At 47.2% G+C, this 20,288-nt stretch overlaps 6 protein-coding genes across 6 annotated transcripts; 5 read left to right on the top strand and 1 right to left on the bottom strand.

The window, feature by feature from the left end:
* Nucleotides 1–836: 836 nt before the first annotated feature.
* On the top strand, nucleotides 837–2,068 carry CARP (Polyporopepsin; the record flags this gene model as incomplete). Its single annotated transcript, XM_031152823.1, has 2 exons — nucleotides 837–1,122; nucleotides 1,188–2,068. The coding sequence occupies 2 exons, from the start codon at nucleotides 837–839 to the stop codon at nucleotides 2,066–2,068; spliced, it is 1,167 nt and encodes a 388-aa protein (XP_031002236.1).
* Nucleotides 2,069–3,132: 1,064 nt separating this feature from the next.
* On the bottom strand, nucleotides 3,133–5,296 carry ROK1 (ATP-dependent RNA helicase; the record flags this gene model as incomplete). The annotated part of the gene is made up of 2 exons (XM_031152822.1): nucleotides 3,133–3,900; nucleotides 3,980–5,296. The coding sequence occupies 2 exons, from the start codon at nucleotides 5,294–5,296 to the stop codon at nucleotides 3,133–3,135; spliced, it is 2,085 nt and encodes a 694-aa protein (XP_031002235.1).
* Nucleotides 5,297–6,613: 1,317 nt separating this feature from the next.
* xdhA_1 (putative D-xylulose reductase A) lies at nucleotides 6,614–7,741 on the top strand (the record flags this gene model as incomplete). Its single annotated transcript, XM_031152821.1, has 2 exons — nucleotides 6,614–6,631; nucleotides 6,686–7,741. 2 exons carry the CDS (start codon nucleotides 6,614–6,616, stop codon nucleotides 7,739–7,741), a joined length of 1,074 nt encoding a protein of 357 aa, XP_031002238.1.
* Nucleotides 7,742–10,235: 2,494 nt separating this feature from the next.
* On the top strand, nucleotides 10,236–12,023 carry set5_2 (SET domain-containing protein; the record flags this gene model as incomplete). The annotated part of the gene is made up of 4 exons (XM_031152820.1): nucleotides 10,236–11,331; nucleotides 11,485–11,588; nucleotides 11,652–11,810; nucleotides 11,874–12,023. The coding sequence occupies 4 exons, from the start codon at nucleotides 10,236–10,238 to the stop codon at nucleotides 12,021–12,023; spliced, it is 1,509 nt and encodes a 502-aa protein (XP_031002237.1).
* A 1,135-nt stretch (nucleotides 12,024–13,158) lies between these two features.
* Nucleotides 13,159–15,029, top strand: LHYA1_G007895 (uncharacterized protein; the record flags this gene model as incomplete). Its single annotated transcript, XM_031152819.1, has 2 exons — nucleotides 13,159–13,495; nucleotides 13,546–15,029. Coding segments are annotated over 2 exons (1,821 nt in total), but the record flags the coding sequence as incomplete, so codon positions are not given.
* Nucleotides 15,030–19,274: 4,245 nt separating this feature from the next.
* On the top strand, nucleotides 19,275–20,259 carry LHYA1_G007894 (uncharacterized protein; the record flags this gene model as incomplete). Its single annotated transcript, XM_031152818.1, has 3 exons — nucleotides 19,275–19,543; nucleotides 19,597–19,734; nucleotides 19,794–20,259. 3 exons carry the CDS (start codon nucleotides 19,275–19,277, stop codon nucleotides 20,257–20,259), a joined length of 873 nt encoding a protein of 290 aa, XP_031002239.1.
* Between the last annotated feature and the right edge of the window lie 29 nt (nucleotides 20,260–20,288).

Here is a 20,288-nt window from a genome sequence, read left to right as displayed (position 1 = left end):
GCCTCTTTCTTTTCCGCATCTGGACATGTGATCTGCTCATTGTTCTTTCATAATACGGATTTTACTTCCTGGTTTTAATTATAGATAAAAAATGTTTTACTCTCTATTTCGTAAGAATTTGCGACCGGGAGTACATAGAAGGTAAAGTAACCGCCCTGTAAAAACGAGCTTATATATAGTAGGACACGAAATCTCCACGTAAGTTCAATGGGTTGCAGGTACGAATTGATTACTTCTTTTAATCAACTTGTCACGATAATCCATTCTACCTGCCCCATGACTATAGTAGATCATCACGACTAAGGTAAGCTAAATAGGTGCTAAATAGACGAACTGCCTAATGCGGCAGTTGTCACCATAGCGAGATCGAATGGCGTAGCGTGCGATCGGCACTACCCCTAACTACTACTAGCAGGCGAATAAGGTTAAAGTCATTAAGCAGTATGTGAGGCTCAACAACCCATCGAGAATAGAAGGTAGCACAATTTAAGCGTGACTTTCCCCACATGTGACAAGCTGCAAGAAGCAACTATGGAATACAGAATCAATCTTTTGATCGTCACCTTCCCTTTCCCCAGATGTGTGCCACCTAAGATAAGCAACGACTGGCCACATGGATTGAAGAATCAAGCTTTTGATCGTCACCTTCCATTTCCGAGAATCTAAGCGGGAAAATTGACTATGAACATCATAGGTAGGTATGATTAGGTGACTAGAATTCTTTACGGACAGGCCTCATATAAGTAAGACAGCCTTTCTTTCCCCTCATCTAGTATCCTCACTCTCTACTCTCAGACGTTCGCTTCCCCACCAGTTCTTTTATCTCATCCAACACCATGTTCTACGCTGCCCTTCTTACTGCTGCCGTCGCAGTCTCGGCATCGCCTGTTGAGCGGCGCCAGGCCAAGACGGCCGTTCTCCCGTTGACGCATGTCTCCAATGTCACGTCAATCAAGAATATCGTCAGCAAAGGCCAGGCCCGCATGAATCATATCAATGGCATCGAGACAGTCAGCGCCTCTCCTGCTGTGAGCTCTGGCACTGTGACAAACGAAGACGTTAGCTATGTAGCCCCGGTCTCGATCGGTGGTAAGACGTGGCAGCTCATCGTTGACACTGGATGTACGTCGCTTAGTTGAGACCTTCAAGATCCTGTGAACGCTCTACTAACTTGAGACGTTGTTAAGCTTCAAACACCTGGTGTGGTGCCCAGGACTCGTGCGAGAAGACTTCCACCGGCAAGTCTACAGGTGACAGTGTGTCAGTCAGCTACGGAAGCGGCTCCTTTTCTGGCACCGAGTATAAAGACAAAGTTAGCTTTGGAGGCCTCAGTGTGGCATCTCAATCGATTGGCGCTGCCTCTACAGCCACGGGCTTTACCGGCGTGGATGGCATTATTGGTTTTGGTCCAGTTGATCTTACGGCGGATACCGTCGATGGCGTCGATAGTGTTCCAACTTTCCTGGACAACCTATACAGCGCTGGCTCTATCGACACCGAGGTCCTCGGTGTCTATTTCAGTCCGGAATCTGGAAGCGATACTGATGATGCCAACGGCGAGTTGACCCTCGGTGGCACTGATAGTTCAAAGTACACTGGCTCCCTCACCTACCACCCGAAGCTGACGAGCGGGGATGCTTCGGAGTACTGGGGTATCTCCATCGCATCATTTACGTATGGGTCAACGACCCTCGCATCGTCTGCCTCTGGAATTGTTGACACTGGAACCACACTGATCTACATCCCGACCTCGGCCTACAACAAGTTCCTTAGCGCCACCGGTGGCAAGACCGATAGCTCATCTGGCCTTGCGTTGTTTACTACAAAGCCGACCTCGAACTTCAGTATCAAGTTTGGGTCGACCACTTACGTGCTTACGCCAGCGCAGTATTTGGTCCCGACCGCCCAGTATACCTACTACGGCCTAACTTCCGGCAAGTACTATGCCTGGATCAACGATGGTGGTGACTCAGGTGTGGATACTATTATTGGCCAGAAGTTCTTGGAGCACTACTACTCTGTCTTTGATACTACCAACTCCCGCATCGGCTTCGCTACCGCCGCGTAAGGCTGTATTGACAAAGCTTCGTATGTGACTAGGGCTGGCTTTGATATCTAGCATGCAGCGAATCTGTATTTAGTTAATATTACTTCAAATATATTAATTAACAGCAGATACTTATCTAATTCAGTGGCGCCATGTATAGAATCTTATGCCCGTAGGTATAGTATAGTTGTACGTCGGAAAATGACCACTGCGGACCCCTGAGCTAGACCAGATTAGGCATCTGTTTATGCGGCTAATGCCGGTAGATGATAATACTCCATAATATGTGCAGCGATCCCTCGGCATTAATCTCTTCCTCGTGCTCCTTATCTATTAACTATATCCCACGCGATTCTACAGTACGGCGTTAATCATAGCCGTACTAGCTAACGCATCTATATCTAAGGCACAGGCCATAAGTATTGTCACCAGGTCTCCTGTCCTTGAGGTATTGATTGGCTGCAGCCTCGCTAACTATAAGATCACCAATACTTATAGCCTGTACCTCCGTAAAAGAAGGCCGCGGGGGAAGTTGCCAGCGCATTTTAGAGGGAGGGTAGAGGAAGTATGGTATGCTATGGTAAGTGGAGAATGGACTGAACGGACCCAGAATCTTAAAATTACCTCGCTAATTATATGTGAACAGGGGTGTAGAGACTTGTGTGAATGCCACGTGATACGTGACTTTTCCACCTATTGAAATCAAAACAATATTATATCTTGCTTATAAATAGTACTATCTTTGAAAGCATCTTGCCAAGCTGTTAAGAAATCGAGCAGCTAGCAGCCAAAGCAGTAATTAGAAGCCAGAGATAGAAGCGAGAGCCAAAGGAGCACCCCGCACCTAAACACTACGTTATTCTTTCCTCTTGAGCTCCGGTATATAGCAATTACACCTTTCAAGCTGTGTAGGTCGTAGTCGAGCCACCTGGTTATCGCCCAGCAGGAGAAGCCCCGGACGAAGATGAACTTAGTCTCTCAAGCTCCTTACCAAAGACGTCTCTCTCTCTCATACACAGACCATAGTTTGATTTATTTATTGTTAACTACCTATACTTTGATTTAAAAGGTATACTAAACACTTCTCAGTCATCAATACCAGCCCATTCACTCTCCTCACCAGCGACCTGCTCCTCGCCCACAGCATTCCCAGCCTCCTTAGCCCTTCTCTGACTTCCTTGAATTGCCCCTTTCCGATTATGTTCCAAGCGCCGCTCATACCCGCTCTTAGTGCTAATCTGCATCCTCCCATTTCCGTTTCCCTTGCCCTCATTGCCTTTCCCCTTCTCAAGCCCACCCCGCCTAGCTTCAACGCCATGCATCTTCAAGCGCTTCTTCTCCTCCTTACTCGGCTTAGGCAGGGCATCAAGCAACCACTGCTTCTCTCCCACCTCCTTCCCAGCAGCTTTCTCGCTCGCCGCAATGATATTCGCTACATCGCGTACATAAGCGATATCCTCCTTTGTGTAGAACGTCACGGCAACACCACCACCTCGTCCAGCTCTGCCAGTACGTCCTACGCGGTGGATGTACGCGGCGCCGGAATTGGGGACATCGTAATTGACGACTCCATTGACGCCGCGGAAGTCCACGCCGCGAGATAAGATGTCCGTGGTGATCAGGATCCAGATCTCGCCAGCGCGGAACCTGGACATGATGGAGCTGCGGGCTGTGTCTGAGAGAGAGGAGTGCAGGACTGCTATGCGTGAGGAGCCGCCTGCTGAAGCTGGGATGTCGTATAAGAGTTCGGAGTGCAAGGCTGTGGCGCGGGGGATGGTTTGGGTGAAGACTAGGAAAGGGGGGGCGTAGAGAAGTGGTGTCGGAGGACGTGGGGTGTAAGAGTTGGCGGAGAGCTAGGAGCTTGCCAGGTTCAGTGGCGGCGTAGATTAGTTTGTGGGTTATATTGGGGATGGCGGAGTCTTTGAGGCCAACTACTAGGCGGATGATGGGGGAAGTGGTGGGAAGATCGAGTTTTGACCGGCGGGAGGTGATGGTTGATGATGCCAGGGTCTCTATGTTTGAGCCCATGGTTGCTGACCATAAGGTTACTCGGAGCTCTGGGTTTGTGCAGGAGTTCCAGATGCCGAGCGTTTGGTCTCTGAATAGCGGATCCAGAAGAACATCAGCTTCATCTAAAACCAAAGTTTGAACAGTGGGTAAAGGTGTATGCTGATCCCCAGAACCTGTTGAGATGGATCCAAGCAGAAGTCCAGGGGTTGCGACCAGAATATCCGCCTTTGACACAGGTTGAGAAGACCCTTTGCAGGGTTCTTCTGCTTCGTCACCGCTGTCCTCTTCACTCTCGCCAGAGCTCTCCTTTTCCACCTCATCTTGACTCCTGGTCAGCCTCATACCCTTGCGCATGCCAACTACTTTCACTCCTGTTCCAATACTGAGCTTCTTGGCCTCATTGACAATTTGACTGGCAAGCTCTTTTGTTGGGGCCACTATAATGGCTTCCAAATGATGTTCTCCTTTGTCCTCGTTCTGTCTTCGCCTCTGTATAATTCCATTCACCACAGGTATCAAGAATGCTAATGTCTTTCCACTACCTGTAGGTGCAATGGACAATAAATCAACATTCGCATCTCCTAATTCAGATGCAGACTCCCCCAAAGCCGTCGACGGTTGTAGAAGTAAAGGCAAACTTCCCATTTGAACCTCTGTTGGTATCTTGTATCCTTGATCTGCCAAATTCTCTGCCATCCGCCTAGATATTCCATATGTAGTCTTGAGTTCGCCAAATGTCGTCAATGGCTGGGGATACAGTTGTTTGTGTTCCTCTTTCGCGCTCTGTGCCTTCTTATCGCCCTTCACCTTTTTCGACTTCCTGACCTTCTTGTCATTTGGTTTGCCGGTTGCCAGAAGGGTGACCTTCAGTCTATGTGACCGCAATATTTGTCGACATTCCGCCTCGTCCAGCCCTTTTGGCGCAACTTGTTCTACCGTGCTGGATGAGTCCAGTGCCGGCTTCTCATCTTCCACAGGCGCATTTTTCTTCGATTTTACAGCGGTAGCCTTTGGTGCAAAGAAATTAAGAGCTTCTCCCTCCTCCTCCTGGCCTCCAGTATTCTCTTCTGTTTTCGCTGCCCCGCGCTTCCTCTTCTTCCCTCTTGACTCTGGAATTACATCGTGGTAGAGCTGGGGATTCGCTGAAGTTCCTGCGGATGGCAACTTGGTTGATGCATTTTCGCTCTTCGTTTTATTGGATTGCTTCGTGCCCCTGGAGAGGATTCTCAGAATATCCATGTTGGGCTTGTGGTGTTTTGAAGATTGCAGAAATCCCGAAGAAATAATTTCTTGAAGTGGCAGAATGTTTTGCAGCGCCACACCGCTTTGAGATCGGCGCTAAGATTGCGGATCCCTCCCCCCCTTTTCCCATTGAACCCTAGCCCGAGGTACGACGACCTTAAGTCCTTCACGAGTCGTTCATCATTGCACCAAACAAACACCCTTCACAATCTACAAACATTGTTTTCTCGTCACAATTATGGACATCAACGGAACTCCGGTCTCTTTGGAGCCTCCTCGTCGGAGTCTCTTCTCCTGCAACGGGACATCATCAGCAAGCGGCTTCATCCCAAGATGCGTCTATATCCCCAGTTGTGCTCATCCAGAAGTCACAGGAAGTGTCACCACTATGGACCTATATGGCCGGTATGTTATCGAATGCACTTCAACTGGATTCCTCTCGGCTTCTCCCGGAACTATCGAACCTAGTGGAATCGCAACCGTATCACTACACCACTCCCCTTTACCAATACTATCTACAAGCATCACCACTACGACGGTCAGTAGTGCCGTTGGCACAGTGTCTCCCAGTTCAACTACGACATCCCCCAGTTCCAACGCGGGAGCAAAGCAGTCAAGTCCCGTTTGGGGTGTGTCTGCAGTCCTCATTGTTTCCTGGATTGGATCCTTCATTTGCAGTAATTTCTATTGACCCAGTTCAATATTAGCTGTTGAATGGGTCGAATGGATAACACGCTATCTCTGCGTCGGCTGATTTTTGATATGTTTGGCATAGTGGTATTTCAAGTATGAGAATGCCTATCAGATTCTTCGACTATTCTTTTCCGGATGAATACATTTCTCTCTCCAAATTGGATATTTCCCAAAGGCTTCCCCGACAGGACCTATGAAGAGAACACGATAGCAGCTTCACGAACAAACAATATAGTCTAGCTAGACTTATTTGCCTCATACCACACTCCTCAGCCAAACAGTTCGAGACCACATTACATTTAGGAACCGGCAGCAAGAACTACTCACAATAATATCGTACCATATATGGAACCAGCATTTGACTTCTTCACCGCGAAAAGAACGATAAACTTCTCACGTGGTTGGAACCTTGGCCAGCTGGGACGCTGATTGGCGCGGATAAGGTGGGTAAAATAGTCTTTCATATCGCGGGGTTCTATTTGACGGGACGGGAGGGGCAAGTTTTCCGACACTATTAAAAGGTACAACACCTTTGCTCTACGGCTCTTCTTTTCAACTGCAAAACATCCTTACGAACAAGAAGAACTTCAATTCCGAGAAATATCTGCCGCAGAATTCACAATGGCACAAACCAGCAGCGTAACTAGTTACCACTCCCTCATCACAAGCTCCACCTAACAACCCCACCTCCAGAACTCCTCCTTCGTCCTCAACAAACCCTACGAAGTGTCATTCGAAGAACGCCCTAAACCCACAGTCCAAACCCCCCACGACGTCCTGATCGCAGTAAACTACACTGGCATCTGTGGCAGTGATGTGCACTACTGGGCCGAAGGCGGTATCGGGGAATTTATCCTCAAAAAACCCATGGTCCTAGGCCACGAATCCGCTGGCACAATAATCTCTGTTGGGGAATCCGTAAAGTCCCTCAAAGTAGGCGACCGCGTAGCCATGGAACCCGGTTACCCCTGCCGACACTGCACGCCGTGTCTGTCCGGCCATTATAATCTGTGCCCGGAAATGCACTTCGCTGCCACGCCGCCGTTTGACGGCACTCTGGCAGGGTTCTATACCCTGCCAGAGGACTTCTGCTACAAGCTGCCAGAAAGCGTGTCGTTGCAAGAAGGCGCGCTGGTTGAGCCTCTCGCGGTCGCGGTGCATATCGTAAAGCAGGCCGAAGTCAAGCCTGGGCTGAGCGTGGTGGTTATGGGTGCAGGGCCGGTGGGACTGCTGTGTTGTGCTGTTGCGAAAGCGTATGGAGCGTCGAAGGTTGTGAGTGTTGATATTCAGCCGTCGAGACTTGAGTTTGCTGCTGGGTTTGCTGCCACGCATACTTTTACACCAGCACGCGTGTCTGCGGAGGAAAATGCTGCGCGCTTGCTGAAGGAAGTTGGGATTGCGGATGGTGCCGATGTGGTGATTGATGCTTCGGGTGCGGAGCCATCCATTCAAACCTCGATCCACGTCGTGCGGAGAGGAGGCGTGTATGTGCAAGGCGGGATGGGGAAACCTGATATTACGTTCCCGATCATGGCACTGTGCACAAAGGAGGTGACGGCTAAGGGTAGCTTCAGGTATGGGAGTGGAGACTATAAGCTTGCAGTTGAGCTTGTAGCGTCAGGGAAGGTGGATGTAAAGAAGTTGATCACGGGAACGGTCAAGTTTGAGGATGCAGAGCAGGCGTTTAAAGATGTAAAGGCTGGTAAGGGAATTAAGTGTTTGATTGCGGGGCCGAATGAAAAGCTGTGAGCGTTTATCTAGCGGGTGCATCTCTGGTTTTGGTTGAAGCGGAGTGTTATATAAATCGAATTCCAAAGACATGATAATTGAAACCTTCATATGGGATCAGAAATATTCCAACATTGCTGTGCTTAATTAACACTGGCGCAGATTATCGTCACCAATACTCATCCGTGGCTCTGCTTTTTGACTTCGTAAAAGTTGAGACCCTGGCTCCTGTTCACCATTTGACGACCAGTCGGTTTTCATCCTCACTTCTCCTGCATAGTCACACTATCAAAACGACCGTTTCATTCCGTGACAGCAAAGTTACTCTTGACAGCAAGTGCATCCGATGATTGTAATTCGATAAGGAGTTATCGATCAAGTCATTGTTAGAGTCTGCTGCGTTTGACGACGCATCTGCTTCCTCCTCGTTAGAGAGGTTGCATAACCTTGTCCCAACTTCCGAGGTCTTCTTGTCAAAGTTGATTTTGCTTACATCGTGAATGTTCAAGTGGTTTCGAAGGAGAGTTGTGAGGGATTCCACAAAGAAGTATTTATACAGGGGAGTTGTGGTTGGGATCTGTTGCAGCGGACTTAAGGATCGCGTCTATTAAGGGCCTAGAGAGCTAAGAAGCAATATTGGCATAGGATAGTCGAGGTCAAGAAAGTGAAAGTTTACCTCCGTAAGACGGCTTTATAGCATTCACTGGCATCAGGTTTAATAGTGAATAATTCCTGTTAAACGGTAAATTGTATACAATCTTGTGATGACTCTAGCAGTCTCTTCTATTTGCGAGAGATGTCGTGTTAAGTCTTATGTATATTATATAAAGCAAGAGTCTCAGCAAGTATCCGGGTTCTTGCAGACTTGTTCATATGGTGATTCTACCACCCCTCATCGTCTTCCGACCAGTCAGCTGTCCACGTAGACATATGCTTCTCAGTAACTGTACTTGTACTGTTTCTAATCTACCTGGTACCTTGATACTGCCGGCAGAGTCATATTCTTATTTTTGTTTTGCTGTCATCTAATAGCAGCTGTTCACGGAGTATTATTATTCACTCTATATGAATATCAAATGTTGAAGTGCAGAGAGGTTGTCTTGGGACACGTATAAGAAGTTGAAATTGAGAGAAGGAGCGCAAGGGAACGCTATGACTTAACAAAGGCACTGGCGTGCATTAACTCCTTTCTGAACGTGCTTATACACTTTGGTAAAGAGCGCTCTTGGGTGCGTATATATACTAGGAAAATACACTTATTGAGAACTGCTTAGTGTACCCTAGATCGACTTGTATTTTCTAGTTGACACTCAGTCTTTACTTAAGCTCAATCTCATTCCACTTAAGGTAGACATCTCCGGGAACACTGGAGGAAGCAGGGCATCTTCCCACATTACCCCAATATTATATCTCATCTCAGATCAATTACACTGCACGCGGGCGTACCTTTCAAACAGTTGTAGAATTTTCTTCCACTCAAGAAGTCTACATAAGTTAAGGGCATCCTGGGAATTCGGATCCGTCAAGCAGACACCCCACTCAAGCATTATCTGCGCCGTGTATGCGCACTCCACATGCCAAAAATCATCGACTTCATTCACATGTTTGATAAAGGCAACGCCACGGAGGCGTCGGTTTTTAAAACGGTTTTCATCGTCAACTGCAGGGCCATATGATACGCCGACAACAATGAAGTACAGGTTTGGATGATGTCAAAGACCTAAGTGGCGCACTTCAGGGGAGTTATAGTTGAATTTAAACCTAGAAAGGAAGCCTAACCCCGAGTCCCTAGTTTTAGGTCTGGATCATGAAGGCTGATTCTCTGTTGTAGAACGATTAGGAGTAGATAGTGAAGACGGGTTGAGACAATCGCGCCGTCTCTGGAATTAAACTTTGGTTCGGATTGCATATTGGCATGTATCCAATTTCGTGTTCCATATTGTTACTTGCCATGGTAAGGATAAGTGTGCTGAGAGTTAGGACTCTAAAGTGTTAGTTACAGGGCTAATGATTCTAATATAGCCCAACATGTCCTCTTGAGTGAGTGTTCTCAGAAAATTCCACGTATAGGAAACAATCACATCTATATCAGTTCGTGAATCGTTTTGACTCAACCCAGAGTCATGCACCCTATGGCATATAGGACAAGTGAAGCGCCGAGAACAACTTCACTCTCAAGACACGCAGATCTACGACAAATCCTCGCCAATACTGACACTAAGAACATACAGCAGGGACACTGTGGAAGGACTTCGCAAATGGCCCTACAAAACCGACCAACCCTACTTGTCGTTTGGCATTGATTGGGATACGGTACATCCTGTTGGGTATCAACGCATGGGTGCAGCTAATCCTCTGGTCGATGGTGTCGCACAGCAGGCACGTCAAGCTGCCCATCCCAGTTGGATGAATCAACGAGGTCTTTACGAATCCCAACCACAATTTATTTCCACGGTGTTTGAAATTTTTACTTCGATCAGGTCATTCCAAACCCTCCTCGGCATCAACGATTAGAATGGATTCAGCCTCGGGCTCTTACATATACGCCTTGCAGGATGTGCCAGGAAGAGGGAAAGGTCTCGTTGCAAGGGAGAAGATCTTCAAGGGCACGCGAGTTCTTTCTGAAGAGGCCGTTGCCACAGTCAGTGAATCGGTCGGCAGCGAGCGGCTTCGAACATCCACCTGCCAGCAAGTTGAAGCCCTTAGCAAAGATCAGCGGCGAGACTTCCTATCCATGCACAACATCCACCCATATAGGAATGCTGCTGAGCAGTATCTCGGGATCGTTCGAACAAACTCCCTACCTGCTGAAGCCGTTGGAGATAAAAGGGCAATCTTCCTAAATGCATGCCGCATCAACCACGCTTGCGATAATAACGCACAGAAGAACTGGAACGAGAAGATCAAACGACATACAGTGCATGCCTCAAAAGACATTAATAAAGGCGAAGAGATTACAATAACCTACCTAGGCCCCTTCAAGAACCGCAAAGCCCGGCAACAGGCACTTCAGGAAAGATTCGGCTTCACATGTTTGTGCCGTCTCTGCTCCTTACCGCTAGAGCAGAGCCAGGAAAGCGACAGGAGATTAGAGGAGATCCACCGCTTAGACGGTGTCATCGACCAACTCGGCACAGAGGGAATTTTGGTATCCCCACTCCGGACCCTCCGCTACTTTGATCAACAGGTACGTCTCTATAACGAGCAAGGACGAGAGGACGTTGGTTTTGCGCAGGCCTTTGTCAATGCCGCTCAGCTCGTCATCGCCAATAGCGACTTGGCAAGAGGTCGCGTCTTCGCGGAGAGGGCGGCATCTGTTTGGAAGACGACCCTTGGTGGTGATAGCGCGCAAGCTATTAAGCACGGGGCTCTAGCACAGAACCCCTCGAAGTACGAGCTGTTCGGAGTCTCAACGAAGTGGAAGACGAAAGTGAATGAAGCCCCACAGGGACTTGAACCGGGGGACTTCGAAGACTGGCTTTGGAAGAGGGATAAGCCAAACCATTCCGGACAGCTGGCAGATCTACGGAGCCGCACGACCTTCCCCGGGTTTACTGACCTCCCGGACGAGAACGATATCGACCCGGAGTTTTATGAGAGAAGCAGTATAGGTATATACCGACCGCGACGCCATTAGTGCTTCTTTGGTGAGATTGTGGATTTCGCTTCGCTACTTCGTCTGCAGATGGATATCAAGGATGTTGACGGTACGACAATTCCGCTATACTTCTATACCGATAGCCGAGGCAGTGAATTAGCACCAGGACAGGTTCAAAAGGGGTACACGGTCGCCATTCTCTACGCAAAGCGCCACGCATTTATGTTCTGTGAGCCCGGTATCCGCCATGAGGATCCCCGGATGATCAAGGTATTACAGTAATTGCCAATCAAGCTTAAATCACGTTCGCTAACCGAACGGGACGTCGTATAGATCTTGCCACTGTCACTTGATAAGTTGCTGGCGTTAAACGACCAGTTCCAACAGTTCTCAACAGAGACTAATAGCATGAGAATGTGTCACGGGTGCGGTAAGAAGGCAGCCTCTCTGCAACGGTGCGGCAAGTGCTCGTCTTTCTGGTATTGCAATAGGGTAAGACTGGCATTGATATTCCTTGTATTATATTAACTTTGATGCTAATATGGGTGTGATAAGGCGTGCCAAGTAGCTGGCTGGAACAAGAAAGGTCACAAAGCTAATTGCAAGCTCCTCAAGGATCCAAATTTGCGAGGATTGTTTGTTGTTAAATGGGACGAATTTGATAACTATATTCGATTTCCTCTTGATGCTATAAAGGACTCCTAAAATAGTGTTTTTTCAATCGCTTAGGAAGAGAGCTTAAAGAGAATATATGAGATTTGTCTTCAGGAGTTGAAAAGGCTGGAATAGAGTCCGTAACAGTGGGACTGATCTTGAAAATGTAGACGGTAATCTGACGTCCCTTCTGCAATACTTAATGCTATAGATTGCTCAGGGAACCTTGGACGTGATGTGACACAGTGGTAGCGGTGAGTAGCATCCACCTAGTCCGTATGAGTCAATCATTGTAGCAAGGCATATGTCGCGCGAGGTGAAGCAGAAATGGACCCGCAGAGAATCTGCAGGCTACATGTGATCTCGGGCAGAAAATCCCAAGGACCGTTGGACGAAAATACTGTATCATGCCATATGTCATTCAGTGGTAGTGTTCTCAGATCTGCTTGGCTGCTCCCATCTGTATGGAATATGATGAATTCTCTCCTCAAAAAGCATGATCTCAGCTAAGTCAAGATCTAGAACACAACCGAACACAACAAGCAGATCCAGGAGGTCGTCTTGTCTGGCAAAACGCATGAGAACAACATTGCTGACCACTACTTAGCGACCAATCTTTTGACCACAGGAAGATTCGTCACTTGCGAATTCAACGTTTGGAATTATCAAGAGACATGCTTTTCGAGCTATCACAACGCCTCAAATCCCAACATCTTGCAATACTGCAATTGATCAACGATTTAGACACTTCCGTGATTCGCCAAAAGAAAAGAAGCAAGTCTAGGGCAATGCATGATTTGTTGAGAGAGTGTGTCAGTAAAGAGTGTGGGAGTACAAGAGAAACTTCGCACCCTATCAAGTTCAAAAACCTAATGCAAGTATGTGACTCAAGGCCATGGGCGCTACCTTGTCCCGCACGCGGATACGGATGCCGATTTCCAAGCCTAGGCGGCCTGCGGCGAGACAATTGGACGTGTTTAATATTATACTCATGCACAAGCTTGAAAATGACCATGTCGAGCTCCTTAAGTGAGGCTTCTTAAAACTTTATGAACAGGACGGCAAAATTGATTATCGTCATCAAAAGTCACCACCTTCGATCAACCATCTAGACCTCTCCTGAAAGTGAACAGTTATAGATTCGGCCACGACACTCAAGTTATGCCCAAGTAATGGAAGACTAGTCATGTGGGGAAGTTCAACTACTTGGGCGCAATTGCAGAGTAGCATCAACCAGCTTGCAACGCTTAATCAAGTCCCCGAGCCGCCGAAAGAGAACACTCTCTTGTTAGGACAGTCGACTCATCGATTAAAGATCATGCGCGAGAATGAGATTGCTAGCAACCTGGCATTCCTATCTGCAACCTCAGACGATAGCCTGAAAGTAATGGCTGTGTGTGTTGAAGAACATGTCAGCGGAACGGGAGTCACGATTCGGATTGCATCAAATTCTGGAGACCTTCTAGAAGTCACAAGCGGATTCAAGATTCTTGCTAACTCCTTAGAGCAGGCTGCGCGGCGAGGTACCAACGTTTCTGAGATGAGCCTCTGCACCCAGCTGACTTGTCTTTAGAGAATTTAAAAGACGCAGATAGAGATGCCCTCTTTCAGAAGGTAATTTCTTTAGATCGCAATCGAATCTTGTCTCGATTACGGTCACGCCATGCTAGGACTCGCAGGACCATTGGAAAACAACCCCTTATTACTCAGCTGAATGAAGCTCTCCACGATAAGAGTACGAAAGCTCGCCCGGGATTTAAGAAAGGTAGCCTCGAGGCCATGAGAGCTAAGGCACAAGCTCTAAAGGTCTTGTTCGTCAGACTTGAGCATATATCAGATCTGACTTTGGAAAGAGTCAATGCTGAAGACATTATTCGCGGCATAGTGAAAGGAGCGCACGAAATTAGCAAAGAAGCGAGTCTTAGTACAGCTCTCCAAACATTCTCGGGAGATCCAAGCTTGAAACATCACCTGCCAGAAGCAGTTGGCAAGCTTGGTCGATACTACTCTGCATCATTGGAGCTCGTCTGTGCTGCCAGGGATAGGACATGCCGGGTTTTCGAAAACATCCAAGTAAAGCCAGTTGAGGTTCTGGTGCCCGCCACCAGCCAGAAAGTAGCAGAGTATAAGGTTCACGCTGAAATACAGCTCCTCTTCTTCTACGAGCTTCATCCATACATCCCGCGACCAAGAGTCATCTGCTCGAGTAAGAGTGCTTGCTACCTGTGCAATCTCCTCTTCGAACTCCACCGTGGCTTCAATATACCTCGCACTCACGGCAAGTTGTACACTAAATGGATCTTGCCCCATTGGCTAGATGTCCCCACCGAGCGTCGCGGAGATCTTGGATTGATTGCAACCCAGCTGAAGGCAGCACTAGACAGCAAGATTCAATCTACCCTAAGATCTAAGAAAAGTATATGCTACCATCCAAATGAAAGCATCTTGTCACCACACGCACATTGGCCATCATCATCTGCCCTTTCTAGAAATTTGTCGCCACAGCCGTCAGCCTCAACGTCTACACTTCGGCCGAGCTCCATGCCCATTCGGGAGGCCATAACAAATCGCGAAATATCCTGCACAGACTTACCTTTCACTCCACCGACAACCACCCCGGAGCGATCTCCCAGTAGTACTTTAGAAACGACAGGAGCTATAGAAGCCATTAAGCTTGAGGACAAGGCGGGGGGAGTAGCAGTTCGGGATAATGTGTCACTTGTAAGTGTCGGGAACCACGAACTTCCTTACAGCCAATCGATTACGATATCGACGCCTTTACTACACTTGCAACTTAGCAAGTTATCCCTTGCAATAGAGTTGGTGCAGGTGACCACTGGTCACTTATCGATCACACGTGTGAAAGATGACTCGACGAACAGAGACAAGAACCGTCGCAGTATCAAAGTAGCAGATATCCCAACGATAACAACGTTAAGATTAAACTGCCCACCCAACTCAAATAAGCTTTCATTCCAGCTACAATGCTCTCCAACAGAAGAGTTTCGTATTGTGTTTATATGGGGAGCAGACCAAGGGATCTGTAGTCAAGAGACTAGTAAGCCTCTATCGTAAAGCAATGGTTTTACACCCAGCTAGCGATCAGGACGACGTAAATGGAGGCAGGTGGTCAATAAGTGGAGGGAAGCCGATTTCTCCTTAGAAGCAGCCTGAAACCAAAGCCCTTATCCAAGAAAAGAAGGATGGTTTCAGACAACAGCAACCCCGTTGACGTCAATTTAAATCAGCAGATTGCCAATGCCTTCGCATTTGCGTGCTTGCTGAAGATAAAAGACCCATCGTGTTGTGGCTGCTTTGATATTGATCTTCTATGGGGTAAGTCGGGACCCCCCCCTTTGGCCCACCCCCACTTTACTCACCGCTAGACTATACCTCCCACTTTATATTCTAATAACTTTGCAACGCTTTTATAAAAACCTTTAAAAATTTAATACAGTCTTCTTAACACTATAAAGCCTCAGTATACTGAATTGGATATTATAGATGCGCTTAATGCAGTTGCAAATAGCCAATCTGTACGGAAAGCATGTCTGGATTAGGGCATCCCACAGGGGACCTTACGGAACCGAATTGAAGGCCACGAACCACGTCAAATTGCTGCAGCGCATTTGCAGAGGCTTTCTACGACCCAAGAAAAGAATTTGATAGGCTAGATTTTAACCCAGGAAGCCCTAGGGCTTAGCCCTACGCATACGCAAATTAAGGACTTCGCCTAGCGCTTACTAGTGATATGGGGGGACACAATTACACTTGGAAAACGCTGGATATATGGATTCCTTAAACGCAATCCTATTCTTAAGACTAAGAAGCAACTACGGATCAATTCAGCACGTGTAAATAGTGCCACAAGTAATATAATTAAGGCATGGTTCCAAAAATTGGAAGTCCCTGAAATCAAGGCTATAAAATCCAAAAATCGCTGGAATATGGATGAAGCTGGGATTATGGAGGGCCAGGGGATTAATGGCATAGTAGTAGGAAGCAGGAATCGACGTTTTATTCAGCGGAAACAGCCAGGATCTAAGGCCTGGACCTCTTTTATTAAGTGTATTAGTGTAGAGGGACTAGCGCTTCCTCCACTGGTCATGTTTAAGGGAAAGATAGTCCAACAGTAGTGGTTTCCTACTAGCCTTAAGTTATATGAGCATTAGCACTTCACTGCAACTGAAAACGGCTGGACTTCAGATGCTACAGCCCTAGAATGGCTAGAAAAAGTCTTTATCCCCTCTATAGCACCACAGGACCCACAGGAGCTACAGTTACTTATATTAGACGGTCATAGGAGTCATAAAACCACTAATTTTATATGGCTTTGCTTCCAGCATAAGATACACCTCTTATTTCTGCCTCCACATATATCACATGTATTACAACCACTAGATTTATCAATATTCTCCCCCCTAAAGAGCGCCTACCAAAAGGAGCTTAGTAACTTAAGCCTCCTTACAGATTCTAACCCAATTGGAAAGCGTAACTTCTTACGGTGCTATGCTAGGGCACAGGAGATAAGCCTCACATCAAGGAATATTAGGGCAGGATGGCAGGCTACAGGTCTATGGCCCCCTAATATGGCTAAGCCTCTAATAAGCCGTTTATTGCTAGAAAATAGTAATAACGGTCCGCAAGAGGCTGCAAATAAGATTATTAGGGATGCAGAGGCACTTATAGGTCATGCATTATCCCTAGTTACCTGGGAAACCCCTAAGGCAGCTAAGGAAGTAAGGTTGCAGGTAGAGACGATTTCCCGATTAGGCAATAGCAATCTTCCAACCCAGCGGCTGCTTTTTAGGAAGGTTCTAAAAGGATTTGATAAAAGGGACTATGCACTAGCACAGACAAGGCTTCAGGTTACTCAATTGGAAGCTAGACTAGAGCAGTTAGAGCCGCGGAAAAGACGGAAAGTGAGGACTAGTCCAAATTCGAAGTTTGTAGGTATTCAGGCTATAAAAGAGGCCCAAATTGGAGCAGGAGACCGGGAAATTAAAGAGGAAGACTCTAATTTATCTATAGAATCTGCTAGTACAGGCGATTGCATAGAAGTAGAGGAATAAAAAAGTTATTAAGATATAAAGTTATAAGGTAGTAGCTAAGCGAGGTGGGCCAAAGGGGGGGGTGGGCCAAAGGGGGGGTCCCGACTTACATTGAAGATGTGCAACCCTTAGTAAGTGCATTTAGTCTGACATATTAATCAGGAACCGACAACGGATATCAAGACGGTGACTTTCTGGTACAATGGCGGGAATTTCGAAAAGCGACAGCTTTTTATTGATCCGAAGACCTTCGAAGCCACGAGTGAGTTTCACCCATCCAACGAAACTTTAGTGGACTCAATGGAAACTTCCTCCATCAGCGTTTTGGACGACTGATCCGTGACAGCTGATGGAATCAATTATGGTCCCAAAAAGGTGACAATTTTGCGGCAACCCAAAAGTCAGCGGTCCAAACTACCGCGCTTACCCGAAGTCGGGTAGATCGGACATAATAGACTGGGATACTGGTACATACCCTTTTCTTTACGGTCTTCAGATTCTTGGCTCTTGAGACATGTCTCCAGAGCCGGACCTTAAGGCAATCCCAAATCCTGAAAATGTGTCAAATGCAAGGCTAACTTCAATGAAGCGGACAGTGGGTACTTCCAAAGCGTGAAGAGATATGACCGAGTGTCAGAAGCTTGTGTCAAATGGGATGTTCAAGAGGTCTACAGTCCGCGTATCCTCAATGGTGGATCTCAAGGACCCTACAATACCGAACATGTGTACGAAGGCCAGTCGATAGGCCAGTTCTTTAGCGAGTACATCAGTATGGGTAGATTGTCCTGGTGGTCAGTCGGATACACTCCTGGTACTCCTGTTAATGATGCTCGTTTCGGCTGCACTCCCACCGATACCGGTGCCAGCTGGGTTAATCAGTGGATCAAGAGCAGACGAGACGACACCTGGGATTTTAATGTTGGAGGCTTTGCTGGAGGTATCACTGCGGTCGTTAGCACTTTTGGCCGGCGTGTACTTCAGGAGTTTGGAGGCATGGTACGTCCCAAATCCGCTCTGTGATTCTCATATTCTTAAGAGCCGAGATTGGATTGGATCAACCTCCCGGCTCTCAAACAACTGATTAATACGCGCACTGACTTTATAAACAGAATAACCTTGACCGATTGGTGGTCTTCCCATCGCGACCAAATATTGATAAAGGTGCTCTGTTTGGTGGCGGAAACGTGTAAGTGATCTTGAGCCCAGCTTTCCAATTGTGCTATGCTGACCTGGGAATTGCGAATAGATACAACGGAGACAAGTTTGCAGCAATGGGATACCAAGAACAATTGCTTACTATGAAAGAATTAGGGATGGGATTTACTTATATGAACCTCCCCGACATTATAGATGCCTACTGTCTCACCTATGAGGGGATATATACACTCATGGGGCAATTCGATACGTGGTATGCTCAGCAAAATCCAAATGGTCCGGTCCCTGCAATGCAGGATAAGTGGAAGGCTTACAACCGTGAGCTGTTGAACAATATTGTGGTGACGTCCCATGAGGTTGCTTCGACATGGTTCAATAGACTTGAATAAGTTTTCCCGCTCTTCAGAACTGGTATAAGGAGCTAACATGTTCTCAGAGGGGTAAATATGCCACAGTTTTACCAAAACCTCTGGATCAGTGTGCTCACCACTCAAGAGCGCAAAATGAATCTTGTGAATGTATACGTAAGTCCAATGCAAAATCCTTGGATTCATGCTCTATATCTTCAAAGATAGTCTTCTTTGTTCTGCTGTCTCTGCTGACTCGTTAATCATAGTACAATAATTTGCCCCAGACGACTCTGCCCGTAACAGATTTCCTTAGCAATCCATTCCCCCCCTCCAGTGGAGCGTAGATATTAGATCTATATAAGTCGCTCTCTATAGTAGCTCAATCATATACATAATATCTCTTGAAAAGTCAATTTCAATCTTAGTCTCGTTCGAAATCATGTGAATTTCTCGCTTCCGGGAGTAATAGATGACCTCCTAAAATCAAGAAGTAATCTTTGACCTTGGTGACTTTGATCTGCCGATAGAGACATTAGGCCCAAATCAGGACACCCTGCCAAACAAAGACTTTGAAGCTTTGCCTCGCAGGGTTAAGAGAGGGGCTATTTGCACATGATAACACCAACAAATCTACCGATAAAGTCCATCGCCGGTCGACACCTTTCCCTACTATTCAATGCTCACCACCCGCCAACTTTTGTATTATCTCCGCATAACAACAAGATATCATATGATCTTCAGACCAAATGGCTCCAGTTCTCCCACCCACTGGCATCGAGCCGGTCGACCAGTACGGCGTGGACGGCCTCAGTGTTTGTCGAACAGAGGACAAGAAATCCCTCATTTTTTACCCTGCGACTTATAGACCTCAGAACGACCCAGAATATGAGGATCCGAACGGGTCTGCGCATGCGTGGCAAAACCAGGAAGAGGCGATGGAACAGCTAGGTTGGCTGAAGAAGATCCATGAGATTATTGGGGCGAGTGATCCAACCTCGCATCCACATGTACAGAGGTCAGTTTGTATCCGGTGCGAGAAGGTTTTTACAAAATTGACTTAGTTTTCAGGCTCTTGGAAACTCAAACCGGAACCGGATTTCCCATCGTTGAATTCGTCGATAAAGGTGATTTGTATAGCTTTCTGCGCACAAATCCTAAGCCTGTAGTCCCATCTGGCAAGGGATCCGAGAATCCCTTAACACTTAAGTACGTCAATTCATCCAGAGAAGAAGTTTGAGAAAAGATTGTAGACTTACAATTTGCAGACTTCGCTGGGCACTAAACATCGCTTCAGCCCTGGCCTTCTTACACACTAAAAACATTGTATTTGAAGGGCTCTCTCCAAATACCATCCGCCTACGGTCTGACCTCTCAGCCGCTCTTGTCGATCTAGACGCCGCAGCCTACAAAGAGCAGACGGGCAGCGACGGCATGGCAGACGGCTACCGATGTCCAGACTGGGTTGAAGCGCCTCTTGCCGACCAGGCTGAAACCTGGATCACACCTTCGCAAGATATCTATGCGTTTGGATCGTTGATGTATTACTTATTAGTAGAGGAAGACCCTGAACCGTGGAAGGATGAGGAGGACATGCCGGAGCTTGAGGAGAATGATCTGGATGAGATTATTAGGAAGTGCTGGGTAAGAGAGTTTGGCAGCATGGCTGAGGTTGTGAAAGCTGTGAAGATGATTGTGGCGCAGGAGGGGTTAGAGTTGAGTGGGGGAGGATGATATTATGGTTGATGCTTCCGTTGAGCGGT

The sequence above is a fragment of the Lachnellula hyalina genome (genome assembly GCF_007821495.1).
Source record: "Lachnellula hyalina strain CBS 185.66 chromosome Unknown contig00180, whole genome shotgun sequence".
NCBI classification, from domain to species: domain Eukaryota; kingdom Fungi; phylum Ascomycota; class Leotiomycetes; order Helotiales; family Lachnaceae; genus Lachnellula; species Lachnellula hyalina.
This window is presented reverse-complemented; position numbering and strand designations above follow the sequence as displayed.